The sequence below is a fragment of the Gambusia affinis genome, linkage group LG10 (assembly GCF_019740435.1).
Source record: "Gambusia affinis linkage group LG10, SWU_Gaff_1.0, whole genome shotgun sequence".
Classification (NCBI taxonomy): domain Eukaryota; kingdom Metazoa; phylum Chordata; class Actinopteri; order Cyprinodontiformes; family Poeciliidae; genus Gambusia; species Gambusia affinis.
The window spans coordinates 15,426,170-15,449,436 of NC_057877.1; the positions used below are offsets into that span (position 1 = coordinate 15,426,170).

General features: G+C 39.0%; 1 protein-coding gene across 1 annotated transcript in view; it reads right to left on the bottom strand.

Moving 5' to 3' along the window:
• obscna (obscurin, cytoskeletal calmodulin and titin-interacting RhoGEF a) overlaps nucleotides 1-23,267 on the bottom strand; it is a 44,144-nt gene that overhangs the window by 12,856 nt on the left and 8,021 nt on the right. Inside the window, exons 15-58 of the mRNA XM_044129975.1 lie at nucleotides 22,978-23,241; nucleotides 22,606-22,872; nucleotides 22,053-22,319; nucleotides 21,693-21,962; nucleotides 20,984-21,250; nucleotides 19,699-19,974; nucleotides 19,296-19,562; nucleotides 17,934-18,200; nucleotides 17,593-17,859; nucleotides 17,243-17,509; nucleotides 16,864-17,130; nucleotides 16,356-16,622; nucleotides 15,130-15,396; nucleotides 14,407-14,676; nucleotides 13,529-13,807; nucleotides 13,170-13,427; nucleotides 12,768-13,034; nucleotides 12,409-12,675; nucleotides 12,005-12,271; nucleotides 11,514-11,780; nucleotides 11,155-11,421; nucleotides 10,713-10,976; nucleotides 10,354-10,620; nucleotides 9,959-10,225; nucleotides 9,565-9,831; nucleotides 9,160-9,426; nucleotides 8,805-9,071; nucleotides 8,458-8,724; nucleotides 7,413-7,679; nucleotides 5,180-7,336; nucleotides 4,993-5,065; nucleotides 4,807-4,901; nucleotides 3,857-3,969; nucleotides 3,541-3,741; nucleotides 3,003-3,085; nucleotides 2,700-2,873; nucleotides 2,454-2,613; nucleotides 2,247-2,351; nucleotides 1,710-1,874; nucleotides 1,302-1,460; nucleotides 997-1,174; nucleotides 768-881; nucleotides 450-617; nucleotides 79-181 (exon numbers count right to left, since the gene is read on the bottom strand). Of these exons, the coding sequence (XP_043985910.1) occupies nucleotides 79-181; nucleotides 450-617; nucleotides 768-881; nucleotides 997-1,174; nucleotides 1,302-1,460; nucleotides 1,710-1,874; nucleotides 2,247-2,351; nucleotides 2,454-2,613; nucleotides 2,700-2,873; nucleotides 3,003-3,085; nucleotides 3,541-3,741; nucleotides 3,857-3,969; nucleotides 4,807-4,901; nucleotides 4,993-5,065; nucleotides 5,180-7,336; nucleotides 7,413-7,679; nucleotides 8,458-8,724; nucleotides 8,805-9,071; nucleotides 9,160-9,426; nucleotides 9,565-9,831; nucleotides 9,959-10,225; nucleotides 10,354-10,620; nucleotides 10,713-10,976; nucleotides 11,155-11,421; nucleotides 11,514-11,780; nucleotides 12,005-12,271; nucleotides 12,409-12,675; nucleotides 12,768-13,034; nucleotides 13,170-13,427; nucleotides 13,529-13,807; nucleotides 14,407-14,676; nucleotides 15,130-15,396; nucleotides 16,356-16,622; nucleotides 16,864-17,130; nucleotides 17,243-17,509; nucleotides 17,593-17,859; nucleotides 17,934-18,200; nucleotides 19,296-19,562; nucleotides 19,699-19,974; nucleotides 20,984-21,250; nucleotides 21,693-21,962; nucleotides 22,053-22,319; nucleotides 22,606-22,872; nucleotides 22,978-23,241 (11,803 nt within the window). The remainder of the gene's footprint in view (nucleotides 1-78; nucleotides 182-449; nucleotides 618-767; nucleotides 882-996; nucleotides 1,175-1,301; nucleotides 1,461-1,709; nucleotides 1,875-2,246; nucleotides 2,352-2,453; nucleotides 2,614-2,699; nucleotides 2,874-3,002; nucleotides 3,086-3,540; nucleotides 3,742-3,856; nucleotides 3,970-4,806; nucleotides 4,902-4,992; nucleotides 5,066-5,179; nucleotides 7,337-7,412; nucleotides 7,680-8,457; nucleotides 8,725-8,804; nucleotides 9,072-9,159; nucleotides 9,427-9,564; nucleotides 9,832-9,958; nucleotides 10,226-10,353; nucleotides 10,621-10,712; nucleotides 10,977-11,154; nucleotides 11,422-11,513; nucleotides 11,781-12,004; nucleotides 12,272-12,408; nucleotides 12,676-12,767; nucleotides 13,035-13,169; nucleotides 13,428-13,528; nucleotides 13,808-14,406; nucleotides 14,677-15,129; nucleotides 15,397-16,355; nucleotides 16,623-16,863; nucleotides 17,131-17,242; nucleotides 17,510-17,592; nucleotides 17,860-17,933; nucleotides 18,201-19,295; nucleotides 19,563-19,698; nucleotides 19,975-20,983; nucleotides 21,251-21,692; nucleotides 21,963-22,052; nucleotides 22,320-22,605; nucleotides 22,873-22,977; nucleotides 23,242-23,267) is intronic.

Below are 23,267 nucleotides of genomic sequence, written 5' to 3' on the forward strand. Positions count from 1 at the left end.
CAGAATAATTTCTGCTGTCAGCAGACACATGGCCATCAGCTGTGACATGTAACATGGTTATCTCTGTGTTTGCCATACCTGATTCTTGGTAAAGGGGTTGTGAGAGTGGAACATGAAAACTGGATCTCCTCTCCGTCAATCAGACAAGCACTTTCTAGTCGGCTCACAAATCTGGGTGGAGCTGGAGAAAAGAACAAAGTGAAAAGAAACATATAAAGACAGGCAGATATGGGGTAAGATCCACCAATATCAGTAATATTTTACCTGGCATTTGTCATGGTAGAAAAAATAGAGTGGTAAATACAGTTTAAATTTACTACAAGTACAAGTTGCAAAATGTCATTAATCACTTACAAAGGGCCTTGCAAAAGCATTACATTTCTTGAACCTCTTCACGGTTTGTCATGTTACAATTACAATTTACACCTTACATGTTTCAATTTGCTTACCTTGCACTACCACCTTAGCCAGAGTGCCTGCACTGCCCATAGAGCTGGTTGCATAGCACATGTACTGACCAGAGTCCTCTGCTGTAAGGCAGTCCAGGACAAGACTGCATGTTCCTGACCGGTCAGCTGAGATGATGTGGCGTGGGTCATCCTCCAAAGGAAGACCATCTGTGAAACAACAAATCAAACTTTACTCAGCAAAGCAAGTGTTGTTTACAAAAGGTTAAAATATATATATAAAAAAGCATTATAAGTTTTAAAGTCATGGGCCACATTTTCCACCTCTAAACTGTAAATATTTCAACAAGAAATGCAAACCTTTGATCCAGCTGACCACTGGTTTTGGAAATCCCAATACTCTGCAGGTCAGTTTGACTGTCTGTCCAATTTGTGTTGAGCAATCACAAAGCAGAGACTCAAACACTGGAGGGCCTGATGAGAGATGATAACAAAATCATAGAAATGCTCAATAATTAAAATCTATCAAAACTTCCCTACTTCTATTTGCTGGCTTGCTAACATTTCTGAAGAACATAGGAAAACCTACAGTTATTGCTGAGGCTGGACCGCTGCTGCAGCTCCTTCAGGTCTTTCAGCCAGGACAGCTTAACCAGTGTGGAGTTGCTCTGCAAAGTGTAACGCCGTATAGAGCCTCTGTGCTCATGCCACAAACCCCAGGACCTGTCTTCTCCACCCACAGTTTCCTTTATTTCCACATCATTCAGCTGGGCAAGTTGTTGAATCAAAATCACCAAAGTAAAATGACAGCAGGCACATTTGCACCAAGGTGAAAATTTGCTTCACGAATGATGGAATACTCTGGTGGAAAGAAGGCAGGTGTGCTGCTCTTACCTTCATTTTGTTCTTAAAGCTATAAGTGTCTCGATTCATGCTGCCATCTCTCTTCACCCTACACAGTACAATGCATTCCTTAAAGAGAAACACTTGTCTCTGATGCCCCCTAGAGGTTGTTTTCACTTCTGGAGATTCCTCCCATACTGTGAAGACTCCCTAAACAGGTAAAATCACAGTTTAGGGACAATTGCACTGAATATTTTGAAATTACAAGAACTAAATGTTTTGAAACAACGACTCAATATTGTGGAAGCATGTAAGTAAAAGGTTTTTATTTGAACTGCTACTCTGCCAAATCAGAAAAGATTTGTATTCTTGAAGAAAGCAAATTTTTGACAACAAAACTCTCACTAAAAATAATATTTACACCCAAGAAAAAAAAAAAAGGTTGTCTTTTCTCCTTACCTGTCGTACAGGCTCGCCTAGAGCAGTAAGAGGAGCTGGATAGTTTTCAATCAGTGATACTCGATGCAGGTTGTCTGATCTCCAGGGCAAGCAGGACACCACGGAGAAGGCGTCCTCTAAAAGGTAGCAGCTCTGGCCACTCTTTGCTTTATTCTTGATCAACTCCTGACAATCAATCAATAACTGGTTAAAACTGGTAGAGCTTGTATTGTATATAAGGACTTTTTAACAATAGTCCATGTTTTCCCCATGTCTTTTTCCCAGAGTTTTAATTTTTTATTCAGCCCGTGTTGATGGGGGATTTTCTGGATGGAGAGATACTTCATACCTTATTATAACATTTCCATTAAATACCTAAATCAAACTGTAACCGACTGCAAATTTTAATCAGTCATCTTCAATCTTGTGTCCAGCTATGCTATAGTACAGCAGATAATGTACCGTAGTATGAACTTAAATATTTTCTCCTTAGAAAATCCCAATTGAAAGATAAATATTACAAGTTTTCTTCATCACAAAGGTTCAAAAGCCTGGTACCTTCAGTAAAGCCTGGTAAGTTTGAATCCTCTCCACTGGTTGCTGCAGGAAAGTAAGGACATCCATTATTGGGGCACCACCAGGCTTCTCAGGTGCTGTTATGTCCTGAATGGTCATTGACAAGAAATAAAAATTAGGCTGGTGCAATAAAGCTCTCTTCTAAACTTTAAATCTTGTGAACAGGCATGAGGAGATAAAAAAAATTACTTTGAAGTATTGCTGAACAGCCTTGTCACTGATGCAGGCCTCCGCTTGTGCTTGCCCCACCATGTAGTGAAGATACTTTTCAAAATGTTCAGTGTGCTTGATTAAATACATGGCAACATCATCATCTGTAACACACTCCCTCAGGCCAGGGAGGATGGAACTGAAAGTAAATGTATTACTTATGGCCTTTTCTTTTAAAATAAGCCCAACAATATTAGAAGAAGTATGGAGAGCTGGTTCTATTACCGTTCATGTAAACCGACAATATCTTTGATGTTCCTGAAGATGATTTCTTTCTGGTTGAGGATGTTAATGGGAACATGATGGCTACAGTCCAGATGGTTGAGCAGGTGAATGATAAACATCTTCATTGCCTTTACAAACTCCTCTTCTCCATCAATCAAGCCTTGGATCAGCTGACTAAAGATTTCAGGAAGTACAGGAACATTGGAAGTGATGCACTGAAAATTCTAGTTTGACCTAAGTCCAGTAAATTCTCATCACAAATGTTACAATATCAATGTGTTAAGAAAAATAAGAAGAACCGACCTCAGTGCTCTCCTGTACTCTTCCCCTGTAGACCCAATTCCATCGAGATCCTCCTGAGCAACTCTCCTTTGTGGGAAGGTTTCCTGTTGGAAATGAGAGCCAGGCATTTATCAAAAACCCTGTCATGTCTGTGCTGGTAAATCAACAACGTTGGGGCATATATAAAATGTGCCTATGTACCGTTGATACCAGATATTTTCATGAATAGTACAACATTTCATCTCACTGTCTGTCATTAGATAAGACAAATTCAAAATAGAAATTCAAACGTGTGAAAAGGTTGTGGAAGAATTCGGGGAATTAAACCAAGCAATAAGGAAATTAATCTAAACTTCTGAATTTGAGAACAGCTATAAAAATATCTAAAAATCTTGCTGAATTTTCATGCAATCCTATCTGACCTATAACAAGAAGGGTTTAGTCTGGCTTAATGTCAGACATTAAGGAACAATTATATGTTTTATGCAAATGTATGAGTTCAACTTTACATATAAACTTAAAACTACGTAAATTTACCAACAATATTTGTACAACTCACTTTTCTCTTCTTTTCCAGATAGGCTGGACACAGCCATCCCTGCCGAGAGGGGTTGGTTTTGGATGGCTTGGTCCTCACCAACCATCTGTCAGGATGAACAGAGTCCAAGACCTCCACAAACTGACCCTCTTTAAGAATAAAACTGTCCTTACTTCCAATATTAGGACTGCAGTCGGCTCGAGCTACATATATTTCAAATATCTGAAGAAGAAAACATTAAGAAGGTTTGACTTTAATGCTAAGATAATTTTACTCATCTGATAATGACTTAATTAAACCAACCTTGCTACAAATATGATTAGAATGTAAAATGTACCTCTCGTCTATCCTCTTCACCCTCTGACTCAGATCCAGACACAGTACTTGTTAAAGGTGTGTGGGATCGATGGTGCTTTGGAGATGGTGTCCTTAACTTAATATCATGAGGTCCTTCAAATTAGAACAGAGGGAAACTTTATTTTAGTAGCACAGTAAATAAATCTGGCTGTAAAAAAAATAATAGTGAGGTGGTGCTGCATTGTATATTACTGTATATGGTGCAGCAATAGTAAGATATTGCTGTATGCACATTTACAAAAATGCATACAGCATTTTTATGTAAAAGCTGACGTATTAATAATGAGCAGACACAGATTTTTGTTAGTCTGCTTTCTACAGTTTCTAAAAAACAAACAAGCAATTTGGATTTGGAGAGACTGAAGGTCTTGCGTTAAATGTAACACGACAAGCCAAGCGAAATGATCCAAAATGCCAACATGCAGTGACTGGCTACCAGAAAGACAGGAAGATGTAACTTTATATTTTGTTTGTTCTAAAGTATGTTTGTCCTTTATTTTGTAGTTGTTGTTGTTGTTTTTTGTTCTTTTTTTTTTTTTTTTTTTACCTGAGGGGTAAGCAGGCTCAAGTCAACAAAATCTGTTTCTAAAGTTATTGGCTCACTGGTGACACTTAGTGTCCATGCTGGGAAACTGCTACTGATGTGAAAAGATTTGTAGGACACAGCTGAGAAATAAATCTGAATGTTTTACCAAGAAATATCATTAAGGCCACTCCAAGCATATTACATTTCACAAATGATTTTCTCAACAAAAGAGTCTTCACTTTTTTCTATTTTGGCATAAGTTTCCCTATTTATTTGTTTTTTTAATATTCAATGTATTATAAATGCACATTTCAAAATGTAAAGTTATTTCTGGAATAGTTTTTTGTACTTTGTCACAGCAATTAAAAACACAAATTTATGAAAAACATAATTAATTTGCTGACCTTTAACATTCAGCAGTTTCATAGGAGGTTTCGGAGCAGCTGTTTCTTCATTATTATCCTTTGGCTGCATTGTATCAGCTGGTTTTGGTACTTCCCTGATAATATAGCAACAGAGACCAGTTTAGTTTCAGGAGCACAACATTCAAGATGAGCATTAAAATGTAGGGACAATGTAAGGAGAACTACCTTTGTGTCACTGGTATAGTCTCAACAGGCTCCACTATATCAGGAGCTGTGTCATACTCTGAGGGACTTGACACTGTTAAAGGTAGAAAGTTGTCAATATATATAATTTAGGGTTTGATTTGAAATTGCATGGCTTAGTGATAGCCCTGGTTTGTGCTTACAACTAAACACCAAATGTGCAACTTACAGGAGCTGACAGCAATGAGGGAAGATCTTCTCTCTTGCATGAGTGTTTGATTGTTCTGTTCTGTCAAGATGTAGGCATCCCACAGGGAAACACTCACACTTTCTACATAATTTTCAGCATCTGAAGTTGGAGCTAGCTCTGCTTGACTCTGAGTCAGACTTTGAGTCTGTGTCATGTCCTGAGTGTCAGGCTTTTGTGGAGCAAGCTGCAAAGGAGTTATGGCTGCTAGTGGTGGGTGTATAGGCTTCTGGACTGCAGGAACAGGTTGCACAGTCTTCACTATAGTTATGTTTCCATTGTAGGAAGTCACACCAAACTTATTTGCCACCTCACAGGTATAAACTCCACTGTCGCTTTTGTTCAAGTTCTTAACCACAAGTGTGCATTCTCCGTTTTCTGTTGTTTCAACCCGGCATCGAGGATCATTTATAACATGTTGGCCATTTTTCATCCAGCGCACAGTGCTGGGTCTTCCATCGACAACACACTTTAATGTAAGTGTACCATGAAGATCTGCGTTCTGGTTCTTGAATACCTCCTTAAAGACTGGTCGCATGCCTTTCCGAGCTTTGTAGCCTTTGAATACTGCCTGGATCTTAATGGCAGCTTCTTGCATTTCGGGTTCATCGTCTATGTTGATGTCAGTCTCTAGGGGAGACGGTTCTGGTGGCTGGATCTCCTGGATAAGTTGCTGTCCTGTTTGTCTCTCGAGAACAGCAGGTTGGATGTGGTTAGGAGGAAGCTCAGTTAAGGCCTCTGAGAAAGTTTCTTCCTCAGAAATGTAGAGCAGAGGAATGTTGTCTTCCATCTTAGTTGATTTTGTTTCCTCCACTCTTCTTATTGGCTCAACAGCCAGTTTAATTTCAGGTTCTTTCTTAATTGGTTTTACTGGTTGTTTTACTGGTTGCTTAAGTTTATTTTCCATTTCACTATCAGTTGTGATAGACTTACTTCTTTCTAATTTTAAAATTTCTTCAACATCTTTCTTTAAAGGCTTTTTTAGCTGTTTGTCTGTCTTCTCCTCAGGGGACTTTACTCCAACTCTTTTCGGCTGTATATCATCTTGATCTGTCTCTGTGTCCCTTGACCCCTGTCTTTCCATTCCTATTTTTACTTTACTCTTTCTCCTCTCAGGTGGTTTTGGAGGTGCAAATTGAAGAATTTCATCTGCCTTTTCTGGCTCTTCTATTGATTGCTGGTTTGCTCTGGGTGTTTGCGTCAATATCTTCTCTGTGAACTCTTGCCCATTTTGTATCTCTTTACGATCTTCAAAATCCTTAAGAGAAGTCTTGATTAGTCGAGGAATTGTATCCTCTGTTTGATTCATAATAGACTTGAGTGATTGCTCTCCATATGCTACCTTTGCCTTAGATCTTACTGGTGGTTTCAAAGTCTCCTCTTCTGTCTTTCTTACTTCACCTTTGTTTTTTGAAGGTTTGACATCTGTGTTTATTTCTTTCCCATTAAGCTGTTCTTGTACATGTTTTTCATCCTGACTGTTTCTCCAAATTGTTGTTGCTTGTTGAGTTATTTTCTGTTTAACTTCATTTGCTTCTTCTGAAGAGTCTTCTTGTTGTTTAAACCCCTTTTCAGTTTCACATCCCTTTTGTGTCTTTTTCAGTTCAACTACTTTGTTACCCACAAGCTTTTCTGACTGATTTACTGGAGGGATGACTTTAACAAATTTTCCTACACTTCCTTCTGGTTGCCTCTTTTCCATAAGATCATTTTCCATACCCAGAGGTGAAGCTGGTTTTTCAATTCTCCTGCCAGCCTTATAATTCTTCTCTGGTAGCTGAACTGTCTTAGCCTCTTTCTTGTGCACTTCACTCCCTTTGTCTTCACTCCTTTCCACTTTTTTTCCATTCTGAGGAACATCCAAGTGCTCTACTTTAGATCCTTCACATTGGACACCCTGTTGGACTTCATTATTGATATTGTGCACAGACACCTTTATGTCAAAAACTTGCTCTGAGTCTTTTTCGACAGAAGTAATAGATGCTTTCCTATTTGTCCTTTTCTTGGGCTCAGGGGGAATTTGGTTTGGATCTGGAAGGTGGGGCCTTTCAATTTCTGAAGCAGGAGCTGGTTTACCAATAGTACTTTTCATCTGTGCCAATGCTGTTCTAGACTTTTCCTCTGATGGAGGTTTTGGTGCTACACAGAAGAAAAAATAGTATTAACATTATTAGAGCAATCATCCAAGATTAGGTAAAAAAAAAAAGATACACACCTTTTATTTGTACTCTTGCAGACGTTTCTGCATTTCCGACGTGACATGAGTAACTACCACTGTCCTCTGAACAGAGCTTCTGGATGTTAATCTGCAGGAAACAGCCGTCTTGTTTCATCTCATACTTTTCTCCGGCTCTCAGAGGCATGTTATCCTTTTTCCACAGTACAGAGACTGCAGGTTTGGATAACTCACAGGACAATGAGGCTGCACTGCCAACCTCTGCCTCTACACTTTGTAATTCTTGGATGAACAATGAAGCAAGCTCTAGATGGATTGGAAGGAAACATATATAGTACAGCGTCAAATAAGGGAATAATACATTTTCAGGGCTTCATTGTTTTGTGTACTGCACATTCAGTAGTCTGTAGTTACCAAACCTTTTAGAGCAACAACTATCTTACTAAATACTGAAACACTATGTTCTGTCTTGCCATATATGTTGTTGTCAGTAAAATGTATGTTACACAGAGTTAACATGCGAAACTGAAGCAGGTCTTATTAAAGGATCAACTCCTATCACATTGTGGAAATATTTGTGGAGCTTTTTATGTTGTTCCAGTGTGATCAATGCATGTATGAAAGGATAAATGGTATCACACTGTTCAATTTCAAGAATCTTGTATTTTTTTCCCCCATTTTTATGAATGAAATGCTCTGTGAGTGTTATAAGTGGTTAGATAATCTTTAGCCAATTTAATCAGAAAGTAGAAGTGACATCACTTCTACTTCAGGAATCCAACAAGCCAACGTGAATGAAAATTCATCAGAACTAACAGATCATTTCCATTGTGTTGTATGAGATTGATGTTGTGTTTGTCATTGATGTCATATTTGAGTAATAGTTGTCGAAATGTTGTAGCAGTGGCATATTTGTACAGTAACTGGCAGATATGGTATACTGCAGCACTTGCTGCAGTAATTTCTGACACATAATATGTTTGAAAAGCACTGATCCTAAGCTAATTCAATGTCACCAACAGAATGACAAAAACATATTTAATAAATAATTAATAATGAATGCCCAAAGCTACAATAAACACACCTTTAACTGCCACATTTGCGGTGCTTTCTGCACTCCCTGCTTGGCATGTGTAGGTGCCACTGTCCTCAAGCTTGAGATCTTTGATGTTAAGCTGATAGAGGCAACCATTTTGTTTCATCTCATGCTTCATGCTGGCTCTCAGTGGCAGCTTGTTTTTCTTCCACAGCACTGAAACACCAGGTTTGGAAAGTTCACAGCACAATGAGATCATCTCTCCTACTTCAGCATTCATATTTTGTATGTCCTTGATGAAGAACACAGGAAGTTCTGTAAAACAAAAAAAATATCATTTGGGGTGTCTTTGTTAGGACACAAATGACTTAATTTCAATTTGTTTCATTACAGACCTTTCACAGATAAAGTTGCAGTGGTCTCTGTGTTTCCTGCTTGACATGTGTAGCTGCCACTGTCTTCAGGTTTCAGGTCATTGATGTGGAGCTGGAACAGGCAGCCATCTTGTTTTATTTCATACTTCCTGCTTGCCCTAAGAGGCAGTTTGTTTTTCTTCCACTGCACAGACAATCCTGGTTTAGATAGCTCACATTGCAGGAAAGCTGCACCTCCTTCCTCTGCCTCCAAACTTCTTAATTCTTTTTTGAAGAATGGGGCCGTCTCTAAGTGAAGATTGGAGAGAAAATTACAATAAATTAAATATTTTCTGTGTTAGCTGAGGTAATTCAGAACTACCTCAGCTTCACAAACCTTTTACAGACACGGTGGCACTTGTCTCTGCATTCCCTGCGTGGCACGAGTAGCTGCCACTGTCCTCAGGTTTCAGATCTTTAATATGTAGATAAAGGATGGAACCTTCTTGTTTCATCTCATACTTCTTACTGGCTCTTAGTGGCATCTTGCTTTTCTTCCATTGCACAGACGCTCCAGGTTTAGACACTTCGCAGCATAAAGATGCTGCTCCACCTTCGTCAGCCTCCATGTTTACTAGCTCTTTCTTGAAGAAAGGAGGAAGTTCTGTGAAATAAGCAAAAATTTTAATTTCTTTCTTAATACTAAAAAAACATTTAGACCATCTGATATAACCATACATTGCACAATAAATACACGCATGAGGCTTTACAGAGTTAACAATTTTGTTGTTGGTTTTGCAACCTTTCACTGTCACAGTTGATGTAGTCTCTGCAGCTCCAGCTTGGCATGAGTAGCTACCACTATCCTTAGGTGTGAGATCCTTGATGTAAAGTTGGAGGAAACAGCCATCATGCTTCATCTCATACTTCCTGTTTGCTCTCAGTGGCAGCCTGTTCTTCTTCCATTGTATTGACAGCCCTGGCTTGGATACCTCACAGCAAAGGGATGCTGTCCCTCCCTCCTCACTGGAGACATTTTTCAAATTCTCCTTGAAAAACGGGGGAAGCTCTGAGAAGATAAGCAATACATAAAGATCCAGCTGTGGGATAGCAGGAAATGCCAGCATGAAATTGTCTTTCTCTGAATAAAGTTTTTTCCTGCAGTATTTACATAGCAATTTACCAAACTAACAAACCTTTTACTGAGACAGTGGCACTAGTCTCTGCTCCTCCTGCTTGGCAAGTGTAGCAGCCACTGTCCTCTAGATTGATCTCCTTGATGTTAAGCTGTAGAAAGCAGCCTTCCTGCTTCATCTCATACTTCCTATTGGCTCTCAGAGTCACATTGTTCTTCTTCCACTGAACAGAAACTCCAGACTTAGAAACTTCACAGAAAAGTGAGACTGTACCCCCTTCATCTGCCTTGATGTTCTGCAGATTCTCCTTGAAAAAAGCTGGGAGTTCTGGGAAAAATAAATATGGCAACATCAAATATACTTAGCATGACTGTAGTTGGTGAAGATTGTAGATGGTAGATTATTATAATAGCTAAATCTCTTCATCAAATTCCTCCTAATAATTGGATCATCACCTCTGACTGTCACATTAGAAGTCGTCTCTATGCTTCCTGCTTGACATGTGTAGCTGCCACTGTCTTCCGGTTTCAGGTCATTGATGTGGAGCTGGAACAGGCAGCCATCTTGTTTTATTTCATACTTTCTGCTTGACCTAAGAGGCAGTTTGTTTTTCTTCCACTGCACAGACAGTCCTGGTTTAGATAGCTCACATTGCAGGAAAGCTGCACCTCCTTCCTCAGCCTCCAAACTTCTCAATTCTTTTTTGAAGAATGGAGGTGTCTCTAAGTGAAGATTGGAGAGAAAATTACAATAAATAAAATTTTCTGGCGTTGATATTTGACCAATAACCTAGAACCCTTTGAGCTTCACGCACCTCTTACAGACACAGTTGCACTTGTCTCTGCATTCCCTGCTTGACACGTGTAGCTGCCGCTGTCCTCAAGTTTTAAATCTTTGATATAAAGTTGAATGATGGAACCTTCTTGTTTCATCTCATACTTCCTGCTGGCTCTCATAGGCAATTTGTTTTTCCTCCAGAGCACAGGAACAGGTTTGGAAAGTTCGCAGCACAGAGAGATGATGCTTCCTTCGTCACCATTCATATTTTGTAATTCTTTCTTGAAGAAAACTGGGTGTTCTGTAAATGATTATAAAACATTTTAAATCTTGCATGTTGCAAACATACTAATTACATGAAGAAATTCAACTCACAACTGCCAACTATTTTAATGCATTTATTATCTAGTTGATCCTCTTCTGTTGAATAGAAACATTGTGCATCAAAATCAACATCAGAGCTTTTTGAACCAACAAACCTTTCACAGATAGTGTCGCAGTGGTCTCAGCGGGTCCAGCTTGACATGTGTAGCTACCACTGTCCTCAGCTTTGACATCATTAATGTGAAGCTGAACTATGCAGCCTTCCTGCTTCATCTCAAACTTCTTACTGGCTCTTAATGGCATCTTGTTTTTCTTCCACTGCACAGAAGCTCCAGGTTTGGACACTTCACAGCACAAAGATGCTGCTCCACCTTCCGCAGCCTCCATGTTTACTAGCTCTTTCTTGAAGAAGGTGGGAAGCTCTGAAAATATAGAACATTTATATTTTGTTATTCCTCTACCTACAACTTGAAAGTTATTTTTCAAATTATTTTGGGGAGGAGAAGGTTATAACCTTTCACTGTCAGAGTTGCAGTAGTCTCTACATCTCCAGCCTGACATGAGTAGCTACCACTATCATCAAGTGTGAGATCTTTGATGTACAGCTCAAGGAAGCAGTCATCATGCTTCATCTCATACTTCCTGTTCGCTCTTAATGGCAGCCTGTTCTTCTTCCATTGCACATGCAGCCCAGGCTTAGATACCTCACAGCAAAGGGCGGCTGTCCCTCCCTCCTCAATGGTTAGACTTTTCAAATTCTCCTTAAAGAAAGGTGGGAGCTCTGTTGAAAATACAAAATCATGCACAAAAGTTTAAGAACATGTGATGTAATTTGCATAAAAATATAAAATAAGATGGGGAATACATGCCTAATAGAAGTGCAATGTTTAGTGGAGTATAAAATACTGATTTCAAATTTACAATTATCACATTTTGATAAATATGTGTAATAATTAAGGAATTTAACACTGCAAAGTTTCATCTGCAATTTTCCAAATAACAAACCTTTTACTGAGACAGTGGCACTAGTTTCTGCTCCTCCTGCTTGGCAAGTGTAGCAGCCACTGTCCTCTAGATTGATCTCCTTGATGTTAAGCTGTAGAAAGCAGCCTTCCTGCTTCATCTCATACTTCCTATTGGCTCTCAGAGTCACATTGTTCTTCTTCCACTGAACAGAAACTCCAGACTTAGAAACTTCACAGAAAAGTGAGGCTGTACCCCCTTCATCTGCCTTTATGTTCTGCAGATTCTCCTTGAAAAAAGCTGGGAGTTCTGGGAAAAATAAGATATTTTAACATCAAATATATTCAGCATGACTTAAATGTGTGAACAGCTGAAATATATTTTTGGTGGTTTATTATAAAAGCTAAATCCCCCCATCAAATTCACCCTAATAATTGGATCATCACCTCTGACTGTCACATTAGAAGTCGTCTCTATGCTTCCTGCTTGACATGTGTAGCTGCCACTGTCTTCAGGTTTCAGGTCATTGATGTTTAGCTGGAACAGGCAGCCATCTTGTTTTATTTCATACTTTCTGCTTGACCTAAGAGGCAGTTTGTTTTTCTTCCACTGCACAGACAATCCTGGTTTAGATAGCTCACATTGCAGGAAAGCTGCACCTCCTTCCTCAGCCTCCAAACTTCTCAATTCTTTTTTGAAGAATGGAGGTGTCTCTAAGTGAAGATTGGAGAGAAAATTACAATACATAAAATTTTCTGGCGTTGATATTTGACCAATAACCTAGAACCCTTTGAGCTTCACGCACCTCTTACAGACACAGTTGCACTTGTCTCTGCATTCCCTGCTTGACACGTGTAGCTGCCGCTGTCCTCAGGTTTAAGATTTTTGATGAAAAGCTGGAGAAAGCAGCCATCTTGCCTCACCTCATACTTCCTGCTGGCTCTTATCGGCAGCCTGTCCTTTTTCCACTGAATCGGTACTCCTAGTTTAGATATCTCACAGTAGAGGCAGGCCGAGCCTCCTTCTTCAGCTTCTACACTTTGTAGCTCTTCTTGAAAGAACGCAGGAAGTTCTGTAATAAAATACAAAAGTGAAAGTTTTGTAAAATTTTATATCTGAAGAAACGTTTGATGCAAATCAAATTAGAAAAAGACCACCGAATAAAATTAGACTTTTCAACCTGATAACAAGAAAAGAAAATAATTACCTGTTACAGTCAGTTTGAAACTGCTCTGCACATCTCCTGTATCACAGGAATATATGCCACTATCCTGGGGCTCCACATCATGGATAAGAAGCCGATTGACTTTACCCTCCTTGCACATCTCATATTTATCACCACTTCGAAGTGGGACATGGTTGCGCTTCCAGGTAACCATGGTGATGCAATCAGATGTAGCACAGGACAGGAAAGCTGTCTCTCCTTCCATGATGACACTGTCTTTGGGTTTCTCCTCAAACAAAACTAACATTTGAAGTCAAATGTTAAAGTTCAAATAAGTTCAAATGAAAACTAGATGATTTAATCTGGACTTACACTTCGTCCCCCCCCTCTTTTTTACCCACCTTTGGGCTTAGGGAGAACCAACAGTTTTGCAGAGGTCCTTTCCTCCCCAACTACAAATGCTACATTGCCAGTCTCTTCTGGTGTTGTCATGGTGAGGACGAGGCGGTGCTGGCGTCCATGGCACGTGATCTGGTTCATCTCATTTTTCTGCAGGGGGCTCGAACCAAGCCACCATACGCCCTCGCTCACATCTGCATGGGTCAGCTCACACACAAACACAGCATCTTCTCCAGCTGTCACTGTTAGGTCCTGCAGTTCCTTCACAATCTTGACACGCTCTGTGGACAAATAAGGAGCAATATCCAGACAGCTCTTTAGATAAATGAAGTTGAGAATGATCAGCTTCAGCACACCTAAAGATTTTGCTTCACAACTGACTGTTTTTTAAATCAGTTTATAAGTTCCTCCACTTTGACAAAAGCCCAAGCCCCATCTGAAGAAAAGCAACCATGATTGCCCCCACAATGTTTCACTAGAGCTTAATATCGAAACACGTCCAAAACTAGTCACAGATTCCTGCAGCTGAATCAGTTACTGTCAGCCTCTTCACATCATCCCTGACCTTTTTTCTGATTTTAGCTCAGTGATGCAAAATGACCAAATACCGAGAAAAGCTTTGAGGTTCTTCTGGTTAATCAGATTCTCTAAAATTGAGAGCAAGTGTCTACCAAAGAAGACTGGATGCTTGAAAAAAAGTAACTGTTTAAAGGGGTGTACAGCTTCTTTTAATTTACGGATTTTCTCCCCAAAATATTTGGATTTTTTTAAGCTGAAATGCATGACATGTTTATTACATCAAACACTTTTTACTCATTTATATTGGTGTTAATTTTTTTACATCAGATAAAAATTAAAAGGGATAATACTTTTCACCTACCCCTCACAATCAGTTTGGCAGTGGTTTTCTTTCCTCTGGTGATGCAGCAATACTCTCCAGCATCTGTCAGCTGCAGTTTCTTAATCTCCAGAGTGTGCAAAGGGCCTTTTTTTCTCACTATGTAATGCACACCGTTTTCCACCACAGTGCTGTCTTTCTTCCAAGTGACAGGAACGTTAGCACTAGAAACTTCACAGGACATGAGCGCAGATTTCCCCTCCATAACCACTTGGCTCTCTAGTTCCTTCTCAAAGTACACAGATGCTGCAGCTGGTAAACACAAAATGAGAAAATTGCATTTGCACAAACATGTGAGATTATTGTTCACTCAAGGGCTTGGGTGGGCGTTAGATAATTATACAGTGTATTTTTTAATCAGTGTGTCAAAAATTATTGTATTTACCAAAACTTAATATTACTTAGCTTATTAATTTCCTTTGTTCTTTACTTTATTTCAAGTTAAAAAAATGAGATAAAATAAAGTATTTAGTCATGAGGTAAATAAAGCTGTAAATAAAGTCTAGTTGAGCCAAATTCTTTAGTCTCTATCATCATTTTGGCTTATTAAATAGTATATACTAGTCTTGCAGGTCAGGGTGAATGCAGCTTTGATTTTAGATTTTACAATGAGCTCAGTTCAAATAAAAAAATGTGAATCCCAACCTTAAAAGGATTAAGAAAAAAATTGAAGTCTACACAATGTAAGCATCAAATTTCCCTTACCTCTCACATTGACTTCAGCTGTTGTCTTTTGACCTCCAAATACACAGCTGTATTCTCCAACATCCTCTGGTTGTATGTTTCTGATGGTCATCTCAGCTATCTTCCCTTTCTGTGTCATCTGGAATCTCCCTCCGTGGTAAAGCTGGTCCTCCCCTTTCCACCACTGAACGGGCACTCCGGCCCGGGACAGCTCACAGCGCAGACACACATTCCCTCCCTCCGGAGCCTCCTGGTTCTTCAGACCCAGTTTGAATGTTAGAGGGATGGCTGGGGGAAACATAGGGTCAAAAAACTTTATTTTCACAATTATTGCAGCATTTATCACTACAAATACATTTTCACCACTCAAAACTTTGAGAAAACATAGCTTAGGTTGTGGTTTAGATGGAAAATACAGTATGTCTGGCTAACTTTGAAATAAATTAGAACCTCAACTGAATAATGCCAGACTGGCCTGTGCTGCATTATAAAATGCCTGGGTTATGTACCCTCAATTAGTTAATTTTCACTAGAATAAGTTCTTATACCTTCCTAAAAGTTCAAGACAAAGAATATATTTCTCATACTGCATAAAGTTTCTCCAAATCTTTGCTTTCGGGTAGCTACAATTCAATCAATCAATCCAGTTTATTTTTATAGGCCATTTCAGCAACAAGGCAGTTCAAAGTGCTTTCCATCATAAAATTAGCAAGTGTCCCATTTTGCTGGGATTGATGATCTGAATGGTCAAGTATTGTACATAATTCCGGGGTCTTGTGTTCTGCAAAAACAGCGCATCCCTTGTTGTAATATTTGGACTTTGCAGCTCTGCAGACCCACATACTAATAAAGGTAGTTTTAATTCTCAAGTACTGCAATGTATAGGTACAGCAAGTCAAGGCATGGTTAAATATCAAAGTACTGCCTAGTGTCACTAATTCAAATTTTTTTATTAGTATCATTCATAAATATAAATGTACATTACAGAAGCATAGTTTATGTAAAAAAATAAAAAAAAACTCTAAAATACAGTCATTAAGTTTCCTCTGCAACATGAATAAGTTTAAGCTGCTGTGGTGCAGACAGTTTGAGGAGGGGAAATATAAATCATGCATCATGCTAAAAAGTAAAAAAAAGTTGAGAAGAAAAACTATTGTGTCTTGATTTTCACTCAGTTTAAGATAATTTCTCTCAGACATGGAAGTTGTTTCATCTCATGAGATTTAAAATTTAGCAAGTATTCTTACGTGTAATTGTGACATGTGCTGTGGTCTTGACATCTCCACACATACAACTGTAGAGCCCACTGTCCTCCAGCTGGGTGTTTTTGATGGTCAGCTCCATGATGCTGTTACGATTTTTAATCTGGTACTTGAAATCACTCTTCAGCACCTCTTTCCCTTTCATCCACTCCACAGCGAGGCCGGGCTTTGACAATTCACAGCTCAACGTCACGTTGTTTTCCTCCTCCACCTGCTGGTTCCTTAGCTTTGTTTTGAATGTGACGGGCGGAGCTGCAATATGAATAAAATGTTTATTATTTACGTTGCCTTGGGTTTTTTGTTTAGTCCTAAAATTTTTATTCAAGATTTTGTATTTAGTATGCTCTAATAGCTGAACTTTTTTTTTTTTACTATAGAAAAATACCTTATTTCAACAAAAAAAAGTGTTATTTTACATATAAACTACTAGCTGAAATTAACAGGTAATATATGTCTCATGTTTAGAAAAGCAGCACATTTTATTTCTTCTAACCTTTGACTGTGAGCTCTGCTGTGGATTGGCTGTCCTCTGTTTTGCAGGTGTATTTTCCAGCATCGTTCTCCTCCACGTTGTTGATGATCAGCTTGGTGAGATCTCTCTCTTGTTTCATCTCGTACTTGTAACCAGACTTCAGGATGACTCTGCCTTTTCTCCAGTTGACTGGAGCTCCGGGTTTGGAGAGCTCACAGCAGAAAGCTGCGCTGTCTCCTTCCTTCACCTCCAAATTCTCAACTTCTTTCTTGAATGTCACAGGAAGAGCTGGAAAATATTGTAGACGGTTTATATACAGATAATCTATTTTAAATGTCTTTAACGTTCTTACTTTGCAGAAAATGTTGTGTCTTCCCCATACGTAGAACATGAATCATACCTCTAACTTTGATGTCAGCTGAAGTCATAGCAGTCCCAGCACAACAGATGTATTCTCCTGCATCTGCAAGGGTTACAGTTCTAATCAGCAACTCTGCTGCTCGGCCCTCCTGCTTTATCTGGTATTTTTCTCCATCCTTCAGAAGTTGTGCATCTCTCCTCCACTCTACTGCTTGTCCAGGTTTGGAAAGCTCACAGCGTAATGTTAAATAACCATCCTCCACTGCTTCCTGGTTCTTCAGTTTTTGCTTGAATGTCACTGGAATTGCTGAGGGAAGAAAACCTAGATCTATTACAACATCTTCAATGCACAAGATGATTTCATTTTGAGATGGTAGTGGTGTGTCTCACCAGTAATTGCAACACTTGCTGTAGTTTTGACATCATCACAAATGCAGCTGTAAGAGCCGCTGTCCTCTGGGAGACTTTTCCTGATGAGAAGCTCTGGCTTGGAGCCATTTTGCCTGATCTGGTATTTCTCACCACTGGTCAGCACAACATCATCCTTCTTCCACTGCACTGGGAAGCCCGGTTTGGAGAGCTCACAAGAGAGTGCCACGCCGTTTCCCTCCTGTACTTGAATATTCTTCAGATCTTGAATGAATTTAATAGGCCTTTCTACATTAAATAAAACAAATATATTCAGACTGTGACCTGAGACAAAAATTTAAACTACATGAAGTTGCACGCACCATTGACTGTGATCTGAGCTGTTGTCCTTTCTTCCCCACATACACAGGTGTAATCTCCAGAATCCTCCACTGTGAGGTCTGTGATCTTCATTTCCACCTGCAGGTCTTTCTTCCTCATCTGGTACTTGTCTCCGTTCCTGAGTAGCTGTCCTCCTCTCCTCCACTCCACTGAGTTAGCAGGCTTGTTGAGCTCACAGTGCAGAGCCACAACGTTGCCCTCTGTGACCTCCTGGTTAACTAATGGTAACGTGAAGCGTGGAGGGAGATCTGTCAGTAACAAAAAAAACAAAACAGTTATTTATTTGTCATGGTACTAAGCATGAGAGAGGATAAAACCGATGGCAGTAATGACAGGGAATGGAGGATGTCTCAGGTGAAAGGTAGGTGTCCTCACATGAATTGTCATGCTCATAATGATCTCTATCTATTCAGGTCATAAGTAGATATCACCTACTTATACCAGATTACATGAAAATAATTATAATTTAGGTCATGAGTCTTTAACTAGTTGGCACCATGACACAACACACCCTTGTTTTGATGTGGAATGACTCCAGTGGATCTCAGAAAAGTACACACCCCTGTTGAAATTCCTGGTTTTAGTAAAAAAAAAACAAAAAAAACAAGAAGAAATAATAATTTAAAAACTTTTCCGTCTTAAATCCATATGTTGTTTAATTAACATAATATACAATCTAAGCTAATATTGTGTTTAAGTGTCTTTAATTGAATTTCAGCTTTCAGTCATCTTGGGTAAATACCTAAAATACACAATAAGAAATCTGGAGATTTCTTTGAACATTACTTAAGATAAAGTAATGTTCAATTGTCCTTGAATGTTTTTTTTATATTTGCTCATGCCATTCCTTTAGCTGAAGTCCTAGTTCAAAAATATTTTCAAGTGATTTATAATTTTCCTATTTTTTACTCTCATACAAACAGGTATTTTCTACAAGGGTGTCTCATTTTTAAGATCTACCATGTTTGGCATGTAATTTCACTTACATGAAGAAACAGACTGTGCAAAATACAATTGTTACTAATGAGTCAAGGATACATCAGGAAAGGACAATATGGCAGAATGAACAGAGAGCACAGCTACATTAAGCTATGTTTAGGATAAATAGGTGGAGATATGAAGCAAAAAGTCTTCTATAGGGTTTCAAGACATAAAGGAGCTCACACTGTGAGAGTGTGTTTTTTGGTTTTTATTTTGAGGCTGACCTCTTTGACGTCTGCGCTCAGGTGATTCTGTTGAATACATGGCAAATCAATTTTACAGAAAGAAGAATGTAATCTTTGAAATAATTAATAGAAAGTGTTCTGGTGTATTTTTAGAAGCCATAAAGATTTTGCTCTCACCTCGCACTCTGAGCTCAGCAGTGGATTGGCTGTGTTTAGTCTTGCAGGTGTATTTGCCAGCATCGCTCTCCTCCACGTTGTTTATAATGAGTTTAGTTAGATGGCCCTCCTGTTTCATTTCATATTTCTCTCCTGGTTTCAGGATCACTCTGCCTTTTCTCCACTCCACAGCAGCTCCAGATTTGGAGAGTTCACAGCAGAAAACTCCACACTCTCCTTCTTTGACCGACAGGCGCTGGAGTTCTTGTTTGAATGTGACAGGAAGCACTGTAGTGGCGTTTTTGAAAAAGAAAATGGTATTTGGCGTCCTCGGTTAAACAAACGTGGTGATCTGCTCTTATTCTCTTGTAATTCACAAAACTGTATAACTGCTATGAAGGTTTATTTTTATATCCCAACTTACCTTTGACTCTGATTTCCGCTGTGGTTTTCTCATCTCCAGTAATGCAGCTGTACTTTCCTGCATCATCTAGTTGTGCATTGAAAATAGTCATTGAAGCTTTCCTTCCTTCAACCTTTATCTGGTATTTATCACAGCCTAACTCTTCAGACAGCACCTGCCCCTCTTTCAGCCACTGAATAGGGACACCTTTCTTTGACAGCTCACATTGTAGAGTCACACTATTCCCTTCTTCCACCTCTTGGCTCTTCATACTCACTTTAAATGTGGCAGGAACTGCTATTAAAACAGAAATAATTGAGAGAATTTAAACCAAGCAAGGGAAAGGCATAGTAGTTTAAAAGAAATCTACTCCTCCAGTACAGTACTGGGGAGTAGTTTTAGAAATACTCACGATTAGCATGAATGCCATGCTAAGTTTGATGATGCATTAATGACGCATTTTAATTTTTTCCAGGGTGGAATGATGGTGCAACATACAAATATATAAGTTTTGAAAACATAAATTTTTTTCAATTTATTTTTAACTTTTCCCTAATTCACATATATTTCAAATTAAATATACAGACTCAAATATATCCATACATCTCCAATGATATTTAGACTACATAGTTTTATCAGCCACCAACAACACCATCACCACCACCATGCTTGACAGTACAGTGTTATTATGTGTGCAAGTCTCCCTTTCTATAATCCAAAATACTCTTACTGTCACCAACAACAAAATATTCTGAAGGCTTTCGGGTTTTCCATGTGGGCATTTGCAAATCTTATTTGTGTTTGGGTATTCTGACTGGACCATGATCCCAAATACACTCCAAACACACTCCACTGGATAAATCAGGCTAAAGATAAGTAGCCCTCAACAAAATGTAAAACATTTGGACCATGCATAGACCACGCCACCAATTTAATTAACTCTTATGTCACCAATAGGAATGGTCTAACATGCAGTGAGAATTGTTTGTTACATCCTTATTGATGTGAATTCTGCTGTTTTTCAAAATCTTGCAGAGATTTTCATCCAAATACTGTTTCCACAAGGAGGGTATGTATTTATGAATTTAGCTTACATTGTGTGAATCTGGTAAAAGATTATGTTCAAGCTCGTGCACTCATTTTTTATGTTTTACCACTACAACCTAGAAAAATATTGATTCAATGCAGTCTTTAAAGCCCAAAATTAATATTGTCTTCATGCACATGTTGCATGTTTGTAAACTTCTGGCAAGCACTGAATACTTAGGAAGATAAAATGTATTAAAATTGTCTCAAAAAACCATACCAATGACTTTTACAGTGGCCTTTGTTTTCTGCTCTCTGCACACACAGGTGTAGATGCCGCTGTCCTCGGGCACAGCATCCCTGATGGTCAGTTCCAGGATGGAATCCCTCTGCTTTATCTGGTACTTATCTCCATTCTCCAACTGCTCTCCTCCAAGCCTCCACTCAACTGGGACGCCAGCTTTTGAAATCTCACACTGCAGTGTGATGTTGTGTCCTTCCTCCACTTGCTGGTTCTTCAGCTTTTGCTTGAAGGTCACAGGAATGGCTAAAAGGTAAAAAATGAATAAATAAAGGTACGTTGATAAGTTTAAGTTGAAGAATAAAAGTGACCTTTTGAGAGAGTCTAAAAACATTTGATCCCTGTGTCTTTGCATTCATTTCTCTCCTTTAATACACCGTACTAAAAGACATTGTAAAATGGCTGTTGTTTCTAAACCAGCTTGATTTAAGGAGGATGTCATCAGCATACAACTCTATTTTACCTAAATAATATTTAAACCAGTTTAAAAGAATGTCAATCTGATAGAATCTAGTGATTCTAACAGAGGCCAATGATCCAAAATATAAAATGTTTTAGCCTAATTTTCTTTTTTCTTTATTAATATCATTTATAACCAGAATGACCTAAAGTCTGAATCACGTCAACTGAAAAACAAACACTTGATTTGCATTGTGTGCATTTATGTAATTTTTTTTTTTTTTTTTACCATTTACAGTCAGGGTGGCTGTTGTCTCAATGTTTCCACAGATGCAAGTGTAGATATCACTGTCTTCAGGAGACACATCAATGATCCTGAGTTCAGTAAGTATGTCTCTCTGTCGCACGTGATACTTTTCTCCGTTCCTGATGACTCGGTCTCGATTTTTCCTCCACTCTACAGTTTGACCAGCCTTGGAGAGTTCACAACGAAATATAGCGGTGTTGCCCTCCTCAATCAACACGTTCCTCAGCTTCTGTTTGAAGGTGACTGGCAGAGCTGAGGAGTTACATGTAACCATTGGTTAGACAGCTAACTCCAGTTTATTCTTAAACCTATCATTCAGCTCATTAGGTAATAAAATTTTACCGGTGATCTTGACTGTGGCAGATGTTATCTGATCAGCACACTCACAGCTGTACACCCCACTGTCTTCAGGTGCAGGTTTCCAAATCAGAAGCTCCAAAGTGGTTTCCCTTTTCCTCATCTGGAACTTGACACCGTTCCTCAGCAGTTCGTGCTCCTTCCTCCATTCTACCGGTATTCCAGGCTTAGAAATTTCACAGCGCAATATCACACTGCTGCCCTCATCAGCTTGCAGGTTCTTCAGTTTCTGAATGAATGTAATGGGAATAGCTGGAAAAAACATAGAACATACTGAACGTTCAACTTCTCAGATCACAACTACAAAACAGACAAAAAATATATTTTTTGTTGTTGTTTTCAAGCTTCTTTTTTTTTTTTTTTACAGAAAAGTGTTGTAAAATGATAATGCAATTATAGTAACAAATCCTTTTAAAAATGTAAAACCTAAGAACTTCTCAGTGTCTCTTGCTGAGTATTTGTAAAAGAAATACATACTTAGTAACACAAAGTGTTTCAGTAAAACAGTGTGAACAAAAACTATATTCACATAGCTTACCATGCACTTTGAGACTGGCCTTCGTCTGGTGTTGCCTGCAATGGCATGTGTACTCTCCTGAGTCCTCAGGGAGAAGTGCTTTGATGGTAAGAGAGATGATGGTTTTTCTCTGTTTCATGACATACTTTTCTCCAGGTCGGATGTTCTCAAAACCTTTCTTCCAATGAAACTGGACTCCAGGTAAAGAGTATTCACAGGTTAGTGTAACATCTTCTCCTTCTTTGGCCTCCACAGCATGCAGAGGCTGGGTGAACTCTGCTTGGATGGCTGAAGAAGACAGAGACCTTTACAAAAACCTGCTATCCATAGACTTTAGACTTTAGTAAATAAGCAAGACATGGTAAAAATAGGTTACACGTTTTATGTTCATACCTTTGACAGTAACGACAGCTGTGGTTGTGACAGAGCCAGCGCTGCACTCGTACACCCCAGCATCACTGTTGCTGACCTCTCGAATGGTCAGTCGGGCTTCACAGCCAGAATGGGTGGTGAAGTATCTGGAGGAGTGCCACATCAGGCAGCCATCTTTGTACCACAAGATGTGACATGGCTTGGACGTCACACAAGACAAAACTAAGCCTCCTCCCTCAAAAGCCTCACAGTCTTCCAGTGATTTGATGATGGTAGGACGCCTCTCTGGTAGCATGAAGACAAATGGACTT